This window comes from Lynx canadensis, chromosome A1 (assembly GCF_007474595.2).
Source record: "Lynx canadensis isolate LIC74 chromosome A1, mLynCan4.pri.v2, whole genome shotgun sequence".
In the NCBI taxonomy this organism is placed as follows: Eukaryota; Metazoa; Chordata; class Mammalia; order Carnivora; family Felidae; genus Lynx; species Lynx canadensis.
The window spans coordinates 136,041,304-136,062,657 of record NC_044303.2 but is presented as its reverse complement, the minus strand read 5'-3'; the positions used below and the strand labels follow the sequence as shown (position 1 = coordinate 136,062,657).

General features: G+C 41.2%; 1 protein-coding gene across 1 annotated transcript; it reads right to left on the bottom strand.

Moving 5' to 3' along the window:
* Positions 1 to 2,827: 2,827 nt before the first annotated feature.
* CCNB1 (cyclin B1) lies at positions 2,828 to 12,132 on the bottom strand. Its single transcript, XM_030322314.2, has 9 exons — positions 11,911 to 12,132; positions 11,124 to 11,294; positions 10,874 to 11,026; positions 7,956 to 8,138; positions 6,324 to 6,482; positions 5,869 to 6,105; positions 5,228 to 5,368; positions 4,493 to 4,603; positions 2,828 to 4,090 (listed from the first exon to the last, which is right to left on the bottom strand). Exons 1-9 carry the CDS (start codon positions 11,929 to 11,931, stop codon positions 3,983 to 3,985), a joined length of 1,284 nt encoding a protein of 427 aa, XP_030178174.1. The 5' UTR covers positions 11,932 to 12,132; the 3' UTR covers positions 2,828 to 3,982.
* Positions 12,133 to 21,354: the final 9,222 nt, after the last annotated feature.

The window sequence follows — 21,354 nt, the reverse complement described above, 5'->3', positions numbered from 1 at the left end:
ACATACTTTTCTTTCTTTACACCTGGAGTTTAATATTTGCCTACATAAGTACCTACAACTTTGCCCATCAGAAAACAATTCTTTCTTGTATCCTTGGAATATTTACAGAAGTCTTTCAAGTACTTACCCACAGAGAAAACGTGGTTTCAGAGTCTTTTTAAAAACCTCCATTTCCAATGAAATTAAAAATCACCAAAGAATTCCAAAATATTCCAAAAGAACACTACTTAGAGAAACCAATTTGACAATAAATTTCATATATTTAAACAAAATAAAAATAAAAATAAACTACTTAGAAGTTGAGCAGTTAAGGGGTGCCTGGGTGGCTCAGTCAGTAGAGCAACCAGCTCTTGATTTCATCCCAAGTCATCATCCCAGGGTTGTGGGATCTAACCCTATGCCCAGCTCTGTGCTCAATGTGAAGCCTGCTTAAGATTCTCTCCCTCCCTCCCTACCTCTCCCCTTTTCCCCTGCTCACTCTATCTAAAAGAAAAGAAAAAAAAAAATTAAAAGGAAAATGAGCAGTTAAATAATCTCCAGATCAAGGAAGGACTGCAAAAGAAATTTTAATGACCAGAAAAAGATGAAAAGGAGGGCTTCAGAAACAAGCTGTTTCAAAGGAGAATGCATCAAGGATTTTACCACTAAAATACATGGAGTATTTAACTGAAACTAAAAAAAGAAAAGAAAAAGAAAAACAGATGGTGAGAATTGGTGTAAAAGCTAAAATTACAGTGACCTCTGGCTCTTGGTTTTGGCTCAGGTCATGGAGCTCATGGTTTGGTTCTTGGGTTCAAGCCTCGTGTGTGGGTATGCGCTAACAGTGCGGAGCCTGCTTCGAATTCTCTCTCTCTCAAAGAAATAAACTTAAAAAGTTAAAAAAATAAAAAACTAAAACTACAAAACAAAGGTAGCAGAAATGGTAACACCAAACCTGGCTCTTTTAGTAAATGTGCTGCCGAAGCAAGGACAAAACCCCTTTTCTCAAAACACCAATAAAAACCCGCCAGTCAAGCCCAGTTAGAAAACAAAAGTATCAAGAATGAGACACAAACTATATATACGACTATAATTTTAAGAATCTAGAATAGTTATTTCCTATTAATAGAGGGAAGGTAATTCCTAAAAAATACTGGCAATGTAAAACATACCATTCTAAGCAGATCCAGGCCAAAGGACTTTACAGTTTACACTTATTTATTTTTGAGACAGACACAGCACATGTGGGGGTGGGGCAGAGAGAGAGGAAGACACAGAATCTGAAGCAGGCTCCAGGTTCCAGGTTCTGAGCTGTCAGCACAAGAGCCTGACGCGGGGCTCAAACGCACAAACCGTGAGATCGTGACCTGAGCTGAAGTTGGATGCTTAACTGACTGAGCCACCCCGGCGCCCCACGACTTTACAGTTTAATTAAAAAATTTTTCGGGGCGCCGGGGTGGCTCAGTCGGTTGTGCATCTGACTTCGGCTCAGGTCATGATCTCATAGTCTGTGGGTTCGGGCCCCCTGTCGGGCTCTGTGCTGACAGCTCGGAGCCTGCTTCAGATTCTGTATCTTCTTCTCTCTCTGCCCCTCCCCTGCTCATGCTCTCTGTCTCAAAAATAAAAACATTAAAAATTTTTCAATGAACGAGTAATTTTCAATTATGAGATGTAAAAATGTAAATGTCTTTGATCCAACTTAAAGGTAGTAAGAGAAAAACTAGAAAACCATAACAAGACTGAACCAGTTTACCAAATAAGATACACAATCTTCTCAAAGAAACAGATTAAACCCATGTATCATGAGCAAGAATTCATTCCACTTTAGGAAAACTCTAATGTGGAATATTAAAGCTGAAAAAGCAAATGAATTTCCACAGCCTTGCCACTTAACTCTAAACAGAAATAAAAGAAAAAAATCTAAAACATAAAGAGTACTTAAAGCCTAACAGCAAAAAGAGTAAATAAAAATACTTAGATGTCTAATCCAGGAACAAAATAGAGGGCTGGGATCTGTTTATTATGATTATTTTGGAGACTCTAAAACAATAAATACCATAAACACTGAAAAAAAACAAAATCTGTGGATTTAAGGCCTAGAGAACTCCATTAAAACAAATTGAGTAAAAAATCAAACCAAAACAAACAAAAAACACAAATTGAATAAAAAAACTGATGTCAGTTGGGTAAGCAAACTACAACTAGCAATAAAATTAGTGGGAAATAGATTGTATTCACAGTAGTGACAAAACCCCCACAAAACCAGCAATAAACTTGACAATACAAGTGCAGTAATTCTAGAACTAAAATTTTAACATTCCATTGGAGGGCATGCAACAGATTTTGGAGACAAATGCTTCTGGATGGGAAGACATGATGTATACTCAAAACCTCAAAGGAGCTTCTCGGTAACTGGACATAACTTTCTGTTATGTTTGAAACTGCCCCCAAATATCTGAGAAATAGTGATTGCTTCACCTTACCAGATAATATAATAGTTTTACACTTATCACAGGAAAAAAGATTAGGAAATAGATGGGAATTGTTTCAATTCAGCTGGACAAGGATAATCTTGATCATGTGACACTGGCATAGGTGGGCACCCATCTGGAAGAGTCTTACTTTATGCCATATACAGAAAGTTTATTGAGGGATTATAGATATAAATGGGGAAAACTCCAAATTTTACATGTTTACTGTTTTGAGATGGAGTAGATCTTAAGACTGAAAATCCAAAAGCAACTGTAGAAAACAAGATTTAACAATATAAAAACTTCAGTGTCTGCATGGCAAAAGAGCATCAACAATCAAAAGACAAATGACAAAATGGAAAAACCTTACATATCGATAAGTAATCAACAAAAATTTATTCAACCTAGCCATCAGAATTAAAAAATTAGGACAGCAAACAACTTAGATTATTTCTTGCCAAATTCACAGAAATTGGAGAATCATTATCTTCGGTTCTGGCAAGGAAGCAGAGAAATCCAGCACTTTTGTACATCGCTGATGACACTTGAGAGTCATCTGGCAGCACCTGCCAAAACTTAGAATGCACATACCTAGAGAACCCAGAGTACAAAAAGGAAAGCATGGTATTTAATGATCAACAGGTTTATCTGTAGGAGCGAAGAGGAAAAGCAATCTGAAGATCAACAGAACGGATAACCTATAGTTTATCCATACTATGGAATGGAAATGCCTACATACAGGTAAGGCCTATACATGTTAAAAGGAATTGCTTATATATGGAATGATTCCGTTTCTTAGAAATCCCCCTAACAACTTATTTATAAGTATATTTGTATTTATAGAAGCAAAGAAGGATACACCCCAAACTGTTGTTGGTACCTTCAGATGGATGGGATTGAGCTGTAAGAGTAGGGGGTGGGGAGTAAATTAACTTTTTTTTAGATACTTTTATGTTTTGAGGATCTGCTTTTATTTGATCAATCAAGAAAGTGAAAAAGTGTAGAATATAAAGTTTTTATTTTTGCAAATAAAAAAGTTGATAGTTTAAGAAATAGTGGTAGAAGTAAAAACTACTTAGAATTATGGCAGCAACCACCAGAAGAAACAGAAAACAGGAGGACTAGGGGTAAGGTGGCAGATCTTTGACAGAATAAGGCAGCATATTCTCCAAGATAATTGGGCTTACATGCAGTATGCCCTAGAGAACAGCTTTAAATGCCTTCATGACCATAGTAATTCATACAAGAATGCAAAGCCAGGTACATAAAACAAACACAAGTAACAATTATATATATGTGCTGGGTCCCAATAAACTGAAAGCACTTTTTATATTCCCCATCGTATCTTTAACACACCTTTTTGGTTACCCTTGAGTAGGAAGTAGCCACATTCAAATGAGTTAAGGTGTAAGAAATAAAAAGGACCACAAACTTTATTAAAAGTAAGTAAACGTAACATATAATATGTACAGATGGCACATGGTGCCAATTTTATTTGTAGTTATTATAGTACTCCAACTCAAGTTTACAAGTTACACCTTTGCCACAGCCTTGGCTAAATCTTGAACTAGTGCAGAATTTAGTTGTGCTAGAGTGCTGATCTTAGCATGCTTAGATGTGGCATACTTGTTCTTGATAGTCTGGAAGACAAAAGCATAATAATTAATGAAGGGAAAAAGGAAAACATTGTGAGACCCAATAGTACAGAGAGTCACTTAAAATAATTCCAAGGGCAGTTGGGTGGCTCAGTTGGTTAAGCGCCTCAGTTTTCGCTCAGGTCACGGATCTCAGAATTCGTGGGACAGAGCCCTGTGTTGGGCTCCACACCGTTGCCAGCGTGGAGTCTGCTTGTTGTTCTCTTTCTCCCTCCCCCTCATTCTCTTGGTGTTCTCTCTCTCTTAAGTATTAATACACTTAAAACAATAACATTATATATAAAAAAAAAAAAATCAACTCCTTGAAAATAAACTATTCATTTACAGACTTGAAGTCTTAAGTATTTTCACTTGTCCTCCCAACATCTTACAATGCCCCTGACTTACCATGTGCTTTGTAAGCCCACGATTCACCATGACTATATTCTTAGCCAGGTGTTGCATAACATTTAGAAGGGATTCTTCAGTGTATGACAGGTAATGCTGTAAAGTTGGTGTCTACGGCAACAAAAGTTAATGTTAGAAATGCTCATGAAGAATGGTTCTCAGAAAATTTCTGTAAGTTAGTCAAGAGTAGGGGGTAGGAAGAGGGATTCTGTAGGACTGATTATAATTGAAATTTAAGATAAATTTAAGATGACTTCTTCCCCAAATACTCTTCTTTCTTGCTTCTCCAGGACCCTGTACTTATTAAACCTATTATACACTAATGTGCTCAAACCTAATTAAACTTCTTTAATTGCTGACTAGTGTACCCTCCAAAGCTGGGCTCCAAATTGTTTGACACCAACATTCGCATGCCTAATACTACTCCTAAGGCCTAGGGTAGCACATGGCACATAGGAGAAATATGTGTAGAATCAGGGAGTATGAATGGACTTCTAGCATGTCATTTGACCTGCCTGAGAGTCTTCATCTGTGTAAGGTGAAATTAGGTAACGAAGTGGGAATATCTTATGAACACATAGTAAACAAGATAACATTTTTAATCATTCTCTCAGTCGATGCTCTATTTTTAGAAATCATTTGAATTGTCCTTTAATGAAAACGGTCCAGTATTAGCGCAAACATCACTTAAAATTTAAAAGCTTCGGGTAATGTAAGTCTGCGGGAAGAGCTTACCCATTCACCATTGTCGAGAATTTTTAGTGCTAGGCAAAAAGCTCCTGCTGCAATCTGAGAAGGAGGAAAGTGCACCATATCGTAATCCAGCATAGTTAGCTCCATCAGGTATTTGGCCAAAGTATGTTGCTCAACATCAACCTGAAACAAAACCCACAGGTCTCTGAGCTTTTGTCAGAATTCTGTTATGGCAATAACCAGTATACCCTTAACTATCATTACAAGTATTTGTCTATAAACTCTCAAATGCTGGGGCGCCTGGGTGGCTCGGTCGGTTGAGCATCTGACTTCAGGTCAGGTCATGATCTCACAGTTTGTGAGATCAAGCCCTACGTCGGGCTCTGTGCTGACAGTTGGGAGCTTGGAGCCTGCTTCCGATTGTGTCTCCCTCTCTCTCTCTCTGCCCCTCCCCCACTCCCGCTATATCTCTCTCAAAATAAACATTAAAAAATTTTTTTTAAACTGTCAAATTCAACTACCCATGGAAAGCCTCAATGAAAACATTAATACATAGCCTGACTGGAAATAAAGAACATCTTGATGTCTTCCTCATGTAGAGTTATAAGTCAGGTGAATCAGATCTTTGTGATTAGCAATATTTCATAATGTCCCATACTAAAGATTATCCAAGAAATCTGTACCTCTCCAATCTTAGATGCTCTCCGAAGGAAATGCAGGGGTAGAGGGCGGCCCAGACCAAAATTTAAAGATCTTAGAATCTTCATTTCCATCTGTCTGATTTGGTGCTTGGTGTAAGTGTTGTCAGTCACAAAGGCAAAGTCCCCAATTTCTGGAGGGTACATTTCTTCGTATTTACTTGCAATAAACATGGCAGTGACACCAACCAGCTGCAGCATCTTCTTGGGTACACAATTATTCTGCAACGGGAATTCCAACCTGATGAACAACTAATATGTACTTGAAAAAAAAGAGACAACATAGCTATGAAGGGAACATGGGAAAAAACATTCTAATAGCAAAATCTCAATTAATGACACTCTACCCCACAAGACAGATGTTAGCCGGAGAAGTTTGTTTCTTAGGACTCAGCTAGAACCCTGGAATGGAGAACCCTCAGGTACTGAATTATGCTCACCTGCATGAACCGATCAATAATGGAAACAGTCATGTACATGGTCTCCTGCAGTAACCTGAATTTCATTTGAACCTGTACTAGCCAGTCAATTAGGATGGCTCTCATGTTTCCAGTGACTTCACGACCCAGGAGGTATTTTGGTCTTACTGCTTGCTCTTCCTGCAAAAGAATGCTGATTATCCTTTAGAAGCAAGACTCCCTGTGACATTTCTGATCAGAAATATTAGTCATCACAGAACAGTAATGGAGCATTTAGAATCTCTAACAGGTGTCAACTTAATTCTTCATACTGTCACTACAATCAGCTCTATCACTGAGGAAGAAAGCAAACATTAAATAGGGCAGTTTGACAGGTTTTTCATATTGGCAGATCTCACTAAGTTCAACTTACCATCACTGTTACCTGCCCACACTCTGTAACCACTTCAACCCCAAGATATCTTGCCATCATCTCAGATCTTTTCACTTAAGACTATAAACCCAGAACCTGAGCTTTATGAAGTAGAGAAAAATAGCACCAGCTATTTTCCAGATCAGCTGGAACCTATATGCTACCACTCTCCTGCTGTAGGATTTAAACCCTCAACACACCATAGGTAAAAAGAATGAACCATCAAGGACCAACGCATACATCTGCTAAACCCACCCCACCAAAGTTAGAAAACTTTAAAAAGGGAGATGAAACCCAAAGTGGAAGACTGGTCCTGGCAAGGAAGTCTTCTTACAGAACAATTGTATAGAAAATCTTTTGGATGCCCAGAAGAACCAGACAAGAGAGAAAAGATGTTAAATGGTGCTGAAAGAAGAGAATGCCTTATAAACACACAACTGGGCAAATGTGCTTGTTTGCTTTTTTGTTAGCATACAGAATGCTTCCTTGTTTTGGTGGGCAGGAGGAGCAGAGGGCATATGCCACTAATATGAAGTTTCAGAAGTGATATGAAGTGGAAGAAAACCAAAAACTTTTTTATTGTACTCTCAGACACAGAAAAATTTCCCTGGTGTTACATGCACATCAGCCACAAGGACCCAAAGTGCCTTGTGTTGCTGGTGGTCATAGTTTTTCGGCATATTCTCCATTACGGCCTACCTCCTGCCTCTAATCCTCAAACACAGAGCCTGGGAATTGCCCATCCTTAACCTATGGGCATTCATTAGGGTTCTGGGGGCACCTGGATGGCTGAGTTGGTTAAGCATCTGACTTTGGCTCAGGTCATGATCTCGTGGTTTGTTGAGTTTGAGGCCTGCATCAGGCTCTAGGCTGACAGCTCAGAGCCTGGAGCCTGCTACAGATTCTATGTCTCCCTCTCTCTGTGCCCCTCCCCAGCTTGCACTCTCTTTCTTAAAAATAAACATCAAAAAATTTTTTTTGAAAAAGAGAAAAAAAAAAAAAAGCATTCGGGCAGTACCCAGTGTCACTTTGAATTTTCTCTGTCCAAAATGGCAAACAAAAGATATCCTTGGCTTGTCTGGGGACTTGATTTTTGGTACCCCACGAAGAAGAATTTCCAAGTGGCATCTGTTAAGAAACGCTACTTACATCCTGCTTGAATTCTTGTAAACAAAGTAAAATATCTTTAATAAAGCTAAGCACCATTTAGAAAAAACAAATATTCTGGAAGTAATACAGACCTCAAGTTGTCTCAGATAAGCATAAATATCTTTCACATATTCACTACAAAGGTTTGGATCAGCTCCATCTTCTGCATCCACATCGTTCACTGCAAGAATTACATCAGAGAAAGCCTGACACAGATATTCTTCTGCAGGGGCACATCCAGACGTTTCCATTGGGCTTGGAGACGGAGTATCAACCTTGAAATAGAGAAACCTTTTGAAATAGTAGAAAAGAGAAGCATACCATCCAGGAATGAAGGCCCAATTATTGGTACCAATTCAACAGACCAACTGCTAAAGAGACATATAATTCACAGTTCATTTCCTTAAAGGAAAATTAGTTTCTTTTCAAATTTATTCAGTTTCTCTTTAGGACATGATTAATACAAAAGTGAAATGCCCAAACAGAATGAGCCGCTTTGAAATCAGTAGAACCTCGACACGAATGGGTAAAACAGAGAAAAAGCAAACAAAATCACGTTAGACTTTCTTCTAAAGGAAATGATTAAATAACAAATCTGTTTATCAGTGTCATGTGAAGTCAATCCAAATGAATGAGTCTTTTGTCTTCATTTCAAAACATGGACTGCTTCTCACTGCCCAGGAAAACACAATGTCTGTCCTACCTACCAAGGACTAACAGAGTTCATTCGTTATCATTAACCATTTCCTTCAAGCTCCAGTTTCCCCTTTGTTCAAACATTCATTGATCATGTTCTTCTAGTCAAGTCCTGTGCAAGACATGGTCTTTACAGTGTCCTCAAAGGGATTTGAATCTATCTATCTATTTTTTAATTTATTTTTTAATGTTTATTTCTGAGACAGAGAGAGACAGAGCATGAGGGGGGGAGGGGAAGAGAGAGAGGGAGACACAGAATCCCAAGCAGGCTCCAGGCTCAGAGCTGTCAGCACAGAGCCCGACATGGGGCTTGAACTCACAAACAGTGAGATCAGGACCTGAGCCGAAGTCGATCACTCAAGTGGCTGAGCCACCCAGGCACCCCAAAGGGATTTGAATTTAGAAGACAGAAGTAAATAAAATGAGGAGATAAGAGTCTAAGAACAGGGGTGGGGAAAGTTAGGGAAAATTTCAGGAGTTGATGTTTGAGCTGTTTTGAAAGATGAAAAGATTACTAGCTAAAAGAGTGTGAGGGTAGGAAAGGCCTTTTTTAAATAAGTGGGACAGCAAAGACCATCAGTATGGGACTTTCAAGGAAACCACACATAGTTGGTATGACTGTACATGCTATAGGTTTCATGTGTCATGTCCAGAATGTTAATACTAAAGCAACAGCCTCAGATCTCCCACCCTTAGATATAAGGGGCTAGGCTGAATGACTTTTACAGATCATTTTCTCAACTGGTTTTAACTACTTTGTTTTGTTTGTATGTATGTATGTATGTATGTATGTATGTATGTATGCATGCATGCAATTTTTTATTTAGGAGTGGAGCCTGTGCTTGATCCCACCACCCCGGCAGATCCTAGGACCTGAGCAGAAATCAAGAGTGGGATGCTCAATTGACTGAACCACCCAGGGGCACCTACTTTTTGTTTTTTAATTTAAAGATGCCATTGTAGGGGCACCTGGGTGGCTCAGTCTGTTAAGCGTCCGACTTTGGCTCAGGTCATCTCCAGTTTATGGTCGAGCCCCACATCGAGCCCTGCACTCTCAGTGCAGAGCCTGCTTGGGATTCACTGTCTCTCCCTCTCTCTGCCCCTACCCTGCTCTCTCTCATGTGCTGTCTCAAAATAAACACTGAAAAAAAAAGTATTCTTATAAAATTAGAGCTTCATTAAATGCAGTTCATTGTAAATTCAGCAAAGCCCCTTTTAGGTGCCCCGTTTCTCCTTCAAAGGAGTGGATATATTTACATGACTGATGTTTAGTTAAGTTCTTAATTTTAGTTTTTGAGGCCAAATGTTAACTCATTTTATCTACTCTGAAAATCTACATTTTTTTCTGCTTTACACTTTTATATATTCCAGTGTTACAGGCTTATTAATTATTCAGTGGCCACATTAGGGAATAAAAGGATTCAAGATCATCTGTTTCAGTCAATAAATTCTGGTCAGATGGCTTGTACCAAAGACAGTAAAATCTTTGATCCATGCACATATGATAAATCAATACCATTAATAAAGAGTGGGAGGGGCTCCTGAGTGTCTCAGTCTCTTAAGCTTCCAATGACTCTTGATTTTGGCTCAGGTCATGATCTCATGGTTCAAGGGTTTGACCCCGCAGTGGGCTCCACATTGAAAGCATGGAGCCTGCTTGGGATTCTCTCTCCCTCTCTCTGCCCCTTTGAGAGAACTTTCTCTTTCAAATAAACTTAAAATAAATAAATAAATAAATAAATAAATAAATAAATAAATAAATAAAAGGGGGGAGGCAGTATAACAAAACGATTTAGAGCCTAGGTTCTGAAGCCAGATGGCCTGGGTTTAAGTCCATATGTGTGATCAGATGTGTGACTCTAGAAAATTTACCTAATACTTCTCTAAGCCATTATCTAAAAAGTAGAGGTAGTAATACAAGTAAGAGAGTCCATACAAAGATTGGGTGAGTTATGGGGCGCCTGGGTGGCTCAGTTGGTTAAGCGTCTGACTTTGGTTCAGGTCATGATCTCTGGGTTTGTGGGTTTGAGCTCCGCATCAGGCTTTGTGCTGACAGCTCAGAGCCCAGAGCCTGCTTCGGATTCTGTGTCTCCCCCTCTCTCTGCCTCTCCCTCGCTCACACACACACTCTCTCTCTCAAAAATAAATAAACATTAAAAAAAAAATTAAAAATTGGGGGAGTTAAATGTATTTGAAGTGCAGAGGCTACCTCCTGCTAAGCACTCTATAAATGTTACTATTATTACTATTTGTTCAAACACTGATTCCACGTTATTATTAAATGAGGGAAAGAAACAACCAAACCAAAGTTTACCAAAATAGGCTCCGGAGAAAGCTTTTCTTCTTTAACAGGCTCATGTTCTGGCTCTGGTTCTGGCACAGGTACAGACACAGGCTCGGGTGCTTTGTCCAGAGGTTTTGGTATTTTTTTAGCAATAACTTTTCCAGGAGCCAAAGTTTTTGCTTCCTGTGGATGAAAGAAGAAAACGAACTGTTTCTGCATCAAGGGTCACAGCTGTAAGGTGGACTCTTACTGAGAAGTTAGATCAGGAAGAGATAGTTACCTTTTTCAGAGGCAATTTGGCTTGTGGCTGTTCACTGACTTTGTTACCAATGTCTCCGAGGGCTGTTCTTGGCCTCAGTCCCGGCTTGGAGGCTGCAACAGTGGCCAGAGGCACGCGCTTTGCGCCTGCCATACTGATCTTTGCTTTATTTTCAACATTAACTTTCGTGTTCTGAAAGAAGCAAGACCACTTTCAGAGCTGGCCCAATCAGAGCGGAGTAAGTCAAGGGTCAATTAAGGTGGGGCAAGAGAGAGGCTTTCAGGACAAAAGTTGGCTGTAAAAAAAGGGTTCCCAAGGAAAACCGGGGTTCCAGGATCTACCCTTCGGTTGTGACATGTCAATTTCTTCCCAGAACCTCTTCACTCATCTATTCAGGGGTGGTCGGTTTAGTCCCGGCCGACCCTAAAATTCCACGAATTTACATTTGAAAGGAAATAGAGAAGCCTGCAATTGCAGGCATTTTCTCTCCGGGAACGGGGTTATGAGGTTGGTGGGTGTCTGCTCTGGGGCCCTGTATCACATTTTAAAAGAGGTTTCCTGTGGACCCTCCATCGCCCTCCCCACTCGCGGCAAGCATTTATCCAAGGCTGGTCCAGTTCTCTTCCTCTCTCCGTCGGTCCACCTAACTCCCCCACCAAGCCAGGGGCCCACCGATCCCCCCCGCCCCCGTCCTCCTCCCCAAATCGCTGCCCTGGTCCGCTCGAGAGCCTCCGGCAGGCGACAGAGGATATGAGGACACGCAGCAAGCCAGGAAGGCCGCGTTTGTTCATCGTCCGCAGCAGCTCACCCTGGTGACCCGGAGCGCCATGGCTTCCTCTTCACCAGGCAGCAGCTCAACGGGGAGAAGCAGAGCACGGTAGCCACCGAAGAGCCGGGGACCTGAACGCACCGCAGACCAACAGTCGTTCCTCCGCAGCACGCCGGGAGGAGCAGTACCCAGCCTCAGGTTTAAACCCCGCACTGCTCCCTCCTCATTGGTCTGTTCGTGGCACTCGCTCCCTTCCCATTGGCGGCTGCCTGTTCCTCCGAGAATGCGTTTCCTGGGCGATCCCGCGGAGACGTTCGAGAGGGGGCGGGGCCAGGCCTCTGCTCTCTGGCAGCTGTGCTGCCACCTGGAGAGGCGAGCAGGCAGTGTGCCGCCGGCCTGGAGAGGAGACCTTGAGCTCAGCGGGAGCTCGCCCAGGGAGTGGCTGGTGGCCTCTGAAAAGTGCCAGTGGGGCAGCGAGAGTTGGAGAAACTGAGAAGCAGTTATGGCTGTAATCTTGCTTGTTGTTACACACTTTCCTCTTCTGCAGTGGACTGTAGCAGGAAAGGCTTTAAAATACATTCTTTCATTTGATTTGAATATCTTTCATTTGTTTTCATTCCTGGGGTGGAGGAACTGAAGCTCAGAGAGGGTTTGGGTGACTTTCCCAGGATCACAAAATGAATTACGTGGGAACGAAACTTTGGCTATTTTTTGGATCCCTGAAGTTTCCACAGCACCAATTGTATGTTAAGAATATTGTCAGCTTCGGGGCGCCTGGGTGACTCAGTCGGTTTAGCGTCCGACTTCGGCTCAGGTCAGGATCCCACGGTTCGTGGGTTCGAACCCCCGCCCCCCGTCAGGCTGTGTGCTCAGCGCTCGGAGTCTGCTTTGGAGTCTGTGTCTCCCTCTCGCTCTGCTCCTCCCCCACTCACTCACTCACTCTCTCTCTCTCAAAAATAAGTAAACATTAAAAAGAATATTGTCGGCTTTTTAACCCGCCAGATTACTTTACTCCAATTGCTTCCCAAAGCCAATCTTTTATTTTAGCTTTTTATTTGAAAATGATTTCAAATTTAGGAAAGTTGCAAACAAAATTATTACAAAGAACATACATATACCTTTTGCCCAGATTCAAGTACCCTTAACATATTAATTCATTTGCTTTATCATTTATTTTTCTCTCTTTCTATATATATCTCTATGTCTCACTGTATATAAAAATTTTCTTCCTGGGGCACCTGGGTGGCTGGCTCAGCTGGTTAAGCCTCTGACTCTTGATTTCGGCTCAGGTCATGATCTCAGGATTTGCAAAATCGATCTTGCTGTCAGCACAGAGCCTTCTTGGGATTCTCTTTTCCTCTCTCTACCCCTCTCCTGCTTGCAGTCTCTCTCTCTCTCTCTCTCTCTCTCTGTCTCAAAATTAATAAACTCTATGAAAAATTTGTTTCTTCCTGAAACATTGGATGGTAAGTTATACATACTTACGGCCCTTTATCCCTTAATTCTTTGGTGTGCATTTCCTAAGAAAAAAGGATAATCTCATATATAACCACAATACAGTTATCAACTTCATAAGTATACTGTTTTTAATGTTTATATTTATTTATTTATTTATTTATTTATTTATTTATTTATTTTCAACGTTTATTTATTTTTTTGGGACAGAGAGAGACAGAGCATGAACGGGGGAGGGGCAGAGAGAGAGGGAGACATAGAATCCGAAACAGGCTCCAGGCTCTGAGCCATCAGCCCAGAGCCTGACGCGGGGCCCGAACTCCCGGACCGCGAGATCGTGACCTGGCTGAAGTCGGACGCTAACCGACTGCGCCACCCAGGCGCCCCAAATGTTTATTTTTAGAGAGAGAGTGCACATGTGCATGCACATGAGCAGGTGAAGAGCACAGAGAGAGGGAGAGAGAGAATCCCAAGCAGGCTCGGAACTATCAGCACAAAGCCTATCTCAAGGCTCAATCTCATGAACCATGAGATCATGACCTGAGCCAAAATCAAGTGTCAGCAGCTTAACCAACTGAGGTGCCTCATAAGTTTACTTTATTACAGTATTAAATGCAACCTAGTTTATATTCCAGATTTGTCAGTTGATCTAATAATGTCACTTACAGCATCTTCCCTCCTCCAGTAGAGGATGCAGTCTAGAGCCAGATGTTGCATTTAGCTTCCTTTAATCTGGAACAGTTCCCACAGCTTTTCCTACAATGCATAGGACAGCTCCCACCCTCCCAAACACATACACAAATAATTATTCAGCCCAAAATGTCAATAGTCTGGTAGAGCCAGAGTTGAGAAATCTTGCCAACTATGTACATACCTATAGACTCATTCAATATGCTAGTTTTGGGTTTTGTTTTGTTTTGTTTTGCTTAATTAGCATTAAGTACCATGGATCACCTCCTTTCTTTACAATATTTAAAAATGTGTGTGTCTTTCTCCTAAGTGAGCTAACTATACAGTGTGAAGTCAATGAACTCAATGTTCTCTCCTCTGGCCAAGTTAATAGGGCTGACTACATACCAGGCCCTGTTCTAAGTGCTAGGAATATATCTCTGAACAAAACAGAGAAGTTCCTCATTCTCACAAACCTTATATTCCAGTAAGAGGGAGATAGAAAGAGAAAGAGAGACAGAGAGAGAGACGGAGAGAGAGAGAGAACAGGTAAATAAGTAAACAAAGTGAAAAAAAGAAAAGTCAGATACTACTAAGTGCTAGGCAGAGAATGAAAAGAAAGTGATATAAATAGAGTAACTTGGTAGCTACCTTGGACTTGGTAGTCAGGGATGGTCTGAGAAGGTGACATAATTCCTAGGTTAAGGTGAGGTTTAAATGACAAGAAGGAGAACATTCCAGATAGAGGAAATAGCCTTTTAAATACCCAGGGATAGCAATGAATTTGTCATATTCAGAAAAGCGTGTAGCTAGAGTATGGGGGATAGAGTGAAAATGAGATCGAAGAAATTAGAAAGAATAAAATTACACAAGTCTTTGTAAAGCAAGGTCAAGAGTCTGGGCTATGTAAATGCAGTGCAACCTTTTGGAGGGTTTCAAGCCAAACTGTGGCATAATCCATCTTTCAAAAAGATTACCTTAGTTACTGTGGAGATAATGTATGTAGGTTCGGGAGGAGGAGGGAAGCAGGAGGAAGGAAAAGAACAGCCAGAGGAGCCATTAAGAAACTATTGTAGGAGGGGCGCTTGGGTGGCTCAGTCAGATAAGCATGCGACTCTTGATCTCAGGGTCTTGAGTTCAAGCCCCACATTGGTTGTAGAGATTACTTAATGAATAAAACTTTAAATAATAATAAGTAAAGTGTGACTCCCAGGTTTTGACCTGAGTAACTGAAACAGAAAGACTAAGAGAGGAGCAGCTTTTAATGGGTGGCAGGTTGTGAGTAGGAGATCAAGAATTCTGCTACATTTGGAATGCTTAAAGGTATGGGGGAGGAGAGGTCCACTAGGCAGAGCCCAGGGAGGGAGCTTAAGTCTTCTTTGGCTGTAAATGGTATTTAAATCCTAACACAGAGGAGGTCATCCAGAGAAGGAATGTAAAGAAGCCTAGATGCCAAGAGCAAGCCCTGGGGCACTCCATATTTAAAATTGAACCAAATGGGAGAAGTCCGTTAAGAAAATTGGGCAATAAGATCAGAGAGGTTGGAGATCAGTGTTGTCTCAGAGGTGTCTCAGAAAACAGAAGAAGGATAGGTGAGGAGACAATAATGCCAACATTTTGGAAGCAGGAAATCAAATCAAAAAGTGGTAATGGAAGTACCAGAGAGCCCAAGAAAGTTGAAATCTAAGCTAGTGGTGGGAAACCAAGAAGCAAACTGAATCTTGCTATAGGCGCCGGCGGGTTTCAGGAATGGGGAGTACCAGGAGCCTATGAAAGTGGTGGTGTAGGTGGAGCTGAAACAGAATTAGTTGATTCCCTCCTACGCATTTGAGTGCGGTGAGAGCACAGCGTCTTTCTGGTCCCAGCTGACTGGAAGTTTATGTTTGGAGAGGCTGAACTAAAGGAACTCTGGACTCAGGTGCTGGGCAAGTTGAGAGAGGATGAAGTAAAATTCTCTACGCCAAATGGCGAGACCTCCAGTTCCTTTCTTCCACTCAGTCCCCTAAATGCAGGTAGCTGAACTTATATTCTCCAAAACGAGATAAGGCCTTGCCTCTCTGGGGAGTGGACCTGCCCAAGAGAAAAGAAAAATCTCAAAAATACTGATGGGTAGACTATCCAAAGAAATGGCTGGGTCACCCTGAAAGTGATGCTCATTACTTGACATGCTGGCATGCTGACACAGAGCTTCTAGTCAATTTTAGTGTTTTACTCTTAATCATTAATATACAGGGGCGCCTGAATGGCTCAGTTGGTTAAGCATCCAACTTTGGCTCAGGTCATTATCTCATGGTTTGTGAGTTCAAGCCCTGCATCAGGCTGTCTGCTGTAAGTACACAGCCTGCTACAGATCCTCTGTCCTCCTCTCTCTCTGTCCCTCCCCCACTCACACACATGTGCAGGTGTGCTCTCCCTCAAAAATAAATAAACATTTAAATAACAAACAAACTGGGGCGCCTGGGTGGCTCAGTTCAGTTAAATGTTCGACTTCAGCTCAGGTCATGATCTCACAGCTTGTGGGTTCGAGCCCCACATTGGGCTCTGTGCTGAGAGCGTGGAGCCTGCTTTGAATGCTCTCTCTTTCCCTCTCTCTCTGCCCCTCCTCTGTGCTCTCTCTCTCTGAAAAATAAATAAGTATAAAAAAATAAAATAAGAGACAAATAAACAAAAACTATTAATAGCCAGCCATTGAGCACCAGACATTTGAGGACATGCTCCAACTTGAAAGAAAGAGACCAAAACAAACAAAAAGAAACCTCAAATGAACAAGCAATTCAAGTAGAAAGCTAAAAAATAAAAAAAAGTTACCACCCATATCATCAGAAAAATAAAAATAATGCATCCACAAGTAAGTTTATAAGACAGCACTGCAAGCTTAAAAATATGACAGCAAAAATTAAAAATGCAATAGGTTTGAAAGAGAAAGTCACAGAAATTTCCCGGGAAAAAAAGGATAAAAAGACAAACAGATGGACTATAGAAAAGAAAAGAAAATTAGAGGATCATTCCACAAGGTCTAATATACAACTAATAGTTCCAGAAAAATAAACCAGAGAAAATTCACAGAGGATACTGTTAAATAAACAATGCAAGAAAACTTCCCAGGACCAAAGAACATAGTTTCATGAATTCACATCTGATTACTCTGCAAAATAAATGAACAAAACACTGATCCCATAACACGCTGTACTGGCATATAACATTAAGAATAAAGGGAAGAGGGGTGCTGGGTGGCTCAGTCGGTTAAGTGTCCAACTCGACGTCAGCTCAGGTCAGGATCTCACGGTCTCTGAGTTCGAGCCCTGCGTCAGGCTTTTGCTGACAGCTCAGAGCCTGGAGCCTGAGCAGCTCAGAGCCTGCTTCGGATTCTGTGTCTCCCTCTTTCTCTGCCCCTCTGCTGCTCGGGCTCTGTCGCGCTCTCTCTCTCTCAAGAATAAACAAACATTAAAAAAAAAATTTAAGTTTATGTTTTTTTTTTAAGTAATTTCTATGCCCAACATGGGGCTCAAATCCACGACCCTGAGATCAGGAGTCACACGTTCCTCCGATGAGTCAGACAGGCGCCTCCAAGGCCTAATTTCAGTCCTTGTAGTAACTTCAGTTACTGTGCTGAGTTAAGGGATGCCAAGAAGGCTGAGGCAGATAAAAGGGAATGAAGAAGAGGAAGGGCCAAAGAGGCGTGAGAGAGAATGAGAGAGGGCCTGTGCTAGTCCTGGAAACTGAAGTCAGGCTTCTCTTCTGCAGTCCACTACCGATGTGATCTGACTTGCTCTGCACAGTAGTCAGTCTTGGTGGAGTGAGTAGTCTAGAAAGCTGTGTAGCCTGAGGCTCTGAGACTGTGGCTAAGTAACCTGGGGGCTGGTCCAGAGCAGAAGCTTTACAGGACAAGTTACGTCTTGCAATGGTGCCCAGCTGAACTCTACAATCAGCTGTTGGGTAGAGTCAGAGGTGGGGAGTAGATGAAAGGTGCCACTGATCCTGCAGAAACTCTGTGATGCTCCTGAGGAAGCTGAAGCTCAGAGTTTAAGCCGCTTTGTCATGTGGCCAGGATGAGGACAAGTCTAGTTCAAAATCATCGTGAATTCCACTGATTTTTCCTATTAACAATGTATGCCTTCTTCTCCATAAAGGTTTTTCTAATCTCCCGGGAGAGTTTTCTTTCTCTTCTGAACTCAGAGCGATATTTCCTTCATCTTTTTCCCAACATCAATCTCTTCTTTCTCATATATATATATATATATACACACAATATATATACATATATACAATATATATACATATATACAATATATATACATATATACAATATATATACATATATACAATATATATACATATATATGTGTGTATATGTGTGTGTGTGTATGTGTATATATATATATATATATATATATATATATATATAAAACAGAGAGAGAACATCAAGCAGGAGCTGCACTGTCAGCGCAGAGCCTGACTTGGGGCTTGAACCCACGAATGCAGAAATCATGACTTGAGCCGAAATCAAGAGTCAATGCTTAATCGACTGAGTCACCCAGACACCCCTCATTCACTTATTTTTATATGCTCAGTAACTATTGCTTTACTGTAAGGACAGAGGCCCTATCAGACCTCTTTGCGTCATCCACTCTGCTTTATACATATTAGGCCATTAATGCATCTTTTATCTAAATAGGTAGGTGCCTTTAACAAAAAAGTTCCCGTACATTAATTTAGAACAATTGCCTTGGGGCCCCTGAGTGGCTTAGTTGGTTAAGTGACAGACTTTGGCTCAGGTCATGATGGCTCGTGAGTGCGAGCCCTGCGTTGGGTTCTGTGCTGACAGCTCAGAGTCTGGAGTCTGGGAGTTCCGATTCTGGGTCTCTGCCTCTCTCTGCTCCCTTCCCCCCCTCCTCTTCCCCACTCCCCTATCCTGCCCCCATCTGCTCACGATCAAGCTTCTCTCTCTCTCAAAAATATACATTAAAAAAATTATATAAAAAAATAGAACTATTGTCCTCGGGCGCCCGGGTGTCTCAGTAGGTTAAGCATTCAACTCTTGATTTGGGCTCAGGTCATGACCTCAGGGTTTGAATTTGAGCCCCGGGTCAGGCTCTGTGCTGGCAGTGTGGATCTCCTTGGGATCCTCCCTCTCCCTCTCTCTGTGCCCCTTCCCTGCTTTCACTCTCTCTCTCCCAAAGTAAATAAATAAACCTTAAAAGAAAATAAAAAGTAAATAGAACTATTGCCTTAATTTCATAGGAATGAAAGGGATAATCTTATGTTCACTGGATCCAAACCCCATCATTTTACATCTGAGAACAAGTGACCAGCCCTTAGATCACGGCTGTGGTGATTCCTAGGCCAGTGTCCAGCCCACTGTATCAACTTGCAGCCTTTCAGATTAGGCATTCCTATCTTGCTTCTATGGAAAATCAAAGCAAACCCAAATGGGACACTCCACTTGAAAAGTATGTATCATTTAGCTAACATTTTTCACAGGGCTAGACAATAACGCCCCCATAGGATTACCTAGAGGTCTATGGTTAACTTGTACTCTGGTATTCAAGTACCCTCAGCGCTCTCCTCTTAAACCTTCTAATCACAGGCCTAAGAATTTCATATGCGAAAGCCATGATTATGCAAAACTGAAATACTAATGGGTTTACGCAGTTCACTCTGATGGAATTCAGCCCCTTGCCGTCTTATTTCCACCAGTTCTTTAGATTTGTCAAATGCCACCTCCTTCAGCTAAAAGTGACCTCTCCATACTGAATTTTACCACTCCCTTATGGCACCAAATCTCTCCAAATCTTGAATTATAGTTATTTTCATCTTATCTTCTCTGCTGTAACGAGTGTGTTGAAGAAAGGGTTTGTGTCTGATTTTTTTTTTTTTTTTTTTTTTTTTTTTTTTTTTTTTTTTTTTTTTACTTTAAATGGCAAACTTACAAATATGAGGCAATGAACATGTCACATAGTTCAAATCACCATCCTCTCTCACTGGGGCTTGGGCAAAAGCCTTCTAACTCTCCTCAAGGTTGCACTGTCACTCTCCCACGCTGATCCTCTTGAAACCTATCAGCTCAGTAAGTCCCTTCCTCCAAGCCCTCTACAGGCTTTCCATGTCCTGACCACACCACCTGCCTGATTTGCTTTCACACTGGTTTTCCTGCTCTTCTTCTCGCATGTTAAGCACCTCCTGCCCCAGATGCCTTGCATTTGATGCTCAGTCTAGAACACTGGGTATGGGTAGAATAGTCTAGAATTCTAGATATTGTTTGCCTCCTTACTTAAATCAGGTTCTCAGGTTTTCTTCCACGGAGATCCTCTTTGGCCATTCTCCAGCACCATGTTACTCTCTATCCTTGTGTTGTGCTCCAGTGGAGTGTTAGTCCTGAAACCGGAGTGCCTGGTTTGAAAAGTTGACTTTACCACTTACTAGGTGTATGGCTTGGGGCAAGCTAAATTAACCTTTTCCTGCCTTAGTTTCCTCATCAAGAAAGTGGGGGTAATTCTGTATTTGTTGCTTGGAACATTGCCCATCTGATACACGATAAGGGGCCAATAAGTTATTGCTTTTCTCAACTATCATAAACTGTTTTTCACATATTAGTCTGTCTCCTCGATTAGAAAGTCAGCTCCATTAGGGCAGGACTTTGTTTCACTTATGACTTTATCCCTATAGCTGTGTCTTGGTAAGAAGGACTCCCACAAATTCTTGTTGAGTATGAATTTACTGAATGTCTAAAAAGCCATAAACCATTGAATGTATTATTTTCTTATGTTTCCCGTAACTAGGTGAGTATTAACATTGATAGATCTGTGTACTATACTTTGTTGCAGGGGGAAATCTCCTTGGTCTTTAAATTCAAGTGGAAAATGGCAATAAAGTGGAACAAAATGTACCTGAAAAAATCTTCTCCACCAGGCTGCATTATTGAACTAGATCAGTTAAAGCAAACTTAGTATATGATAACACCAGAGTATGAGGAGAAAAAAAATGCAGAGATGATTATGTAAACTGTTTATACAGTGCCTAGCATATAGTAGCTTCTAAATGAATACTCACTAGCAAATTATAGGTACACTTACAAAAGTGCAATAATATATGTTATAATTAAAGGATTTTGCCAATTATATACACCTATGTTAGATCTAGATATAGAACATTTCCATTACTTCAAAAAGATGCCCCTTGCCCCTTTTTCAATAAATTCTGTCTCCCCAAGCCAACCATGTGGTAGGCAGAATGAACCACTCCCCTTTAAGATGTCCTTGCTGGGGCACCTGAGTGGCTCAGTTGGTTAAGTGTCTGACTCTTGGTTTCAGCTCAGGTCAGGATCTCATGGTTGTGAGATCCAGCCTGGCGTTGGGCTCT

Bases quoted from the DNA above. Each gene is read 5' to 3' on its own strand.
- CCNB1 (XM_030322314.2), bottom strand. From the start codon at position 11,931: ATGGCGCTCCGGGTCACCAGG. The intron at 11,027-11,123 runs GTAACTATCTCT...TTTCATCCACAG, and splicing joins CCAAATTGCCTCTGAAAAAG to GAAGCAAAAACTTTGGCTCC. The intron at 6,483-7,955 runs GTCTGTATTACT...ATTCTTTTGCAG, and splicing joins CTTATCTGAGACAACTTGAG to GAAGAGCAAGCAGTAAGACC.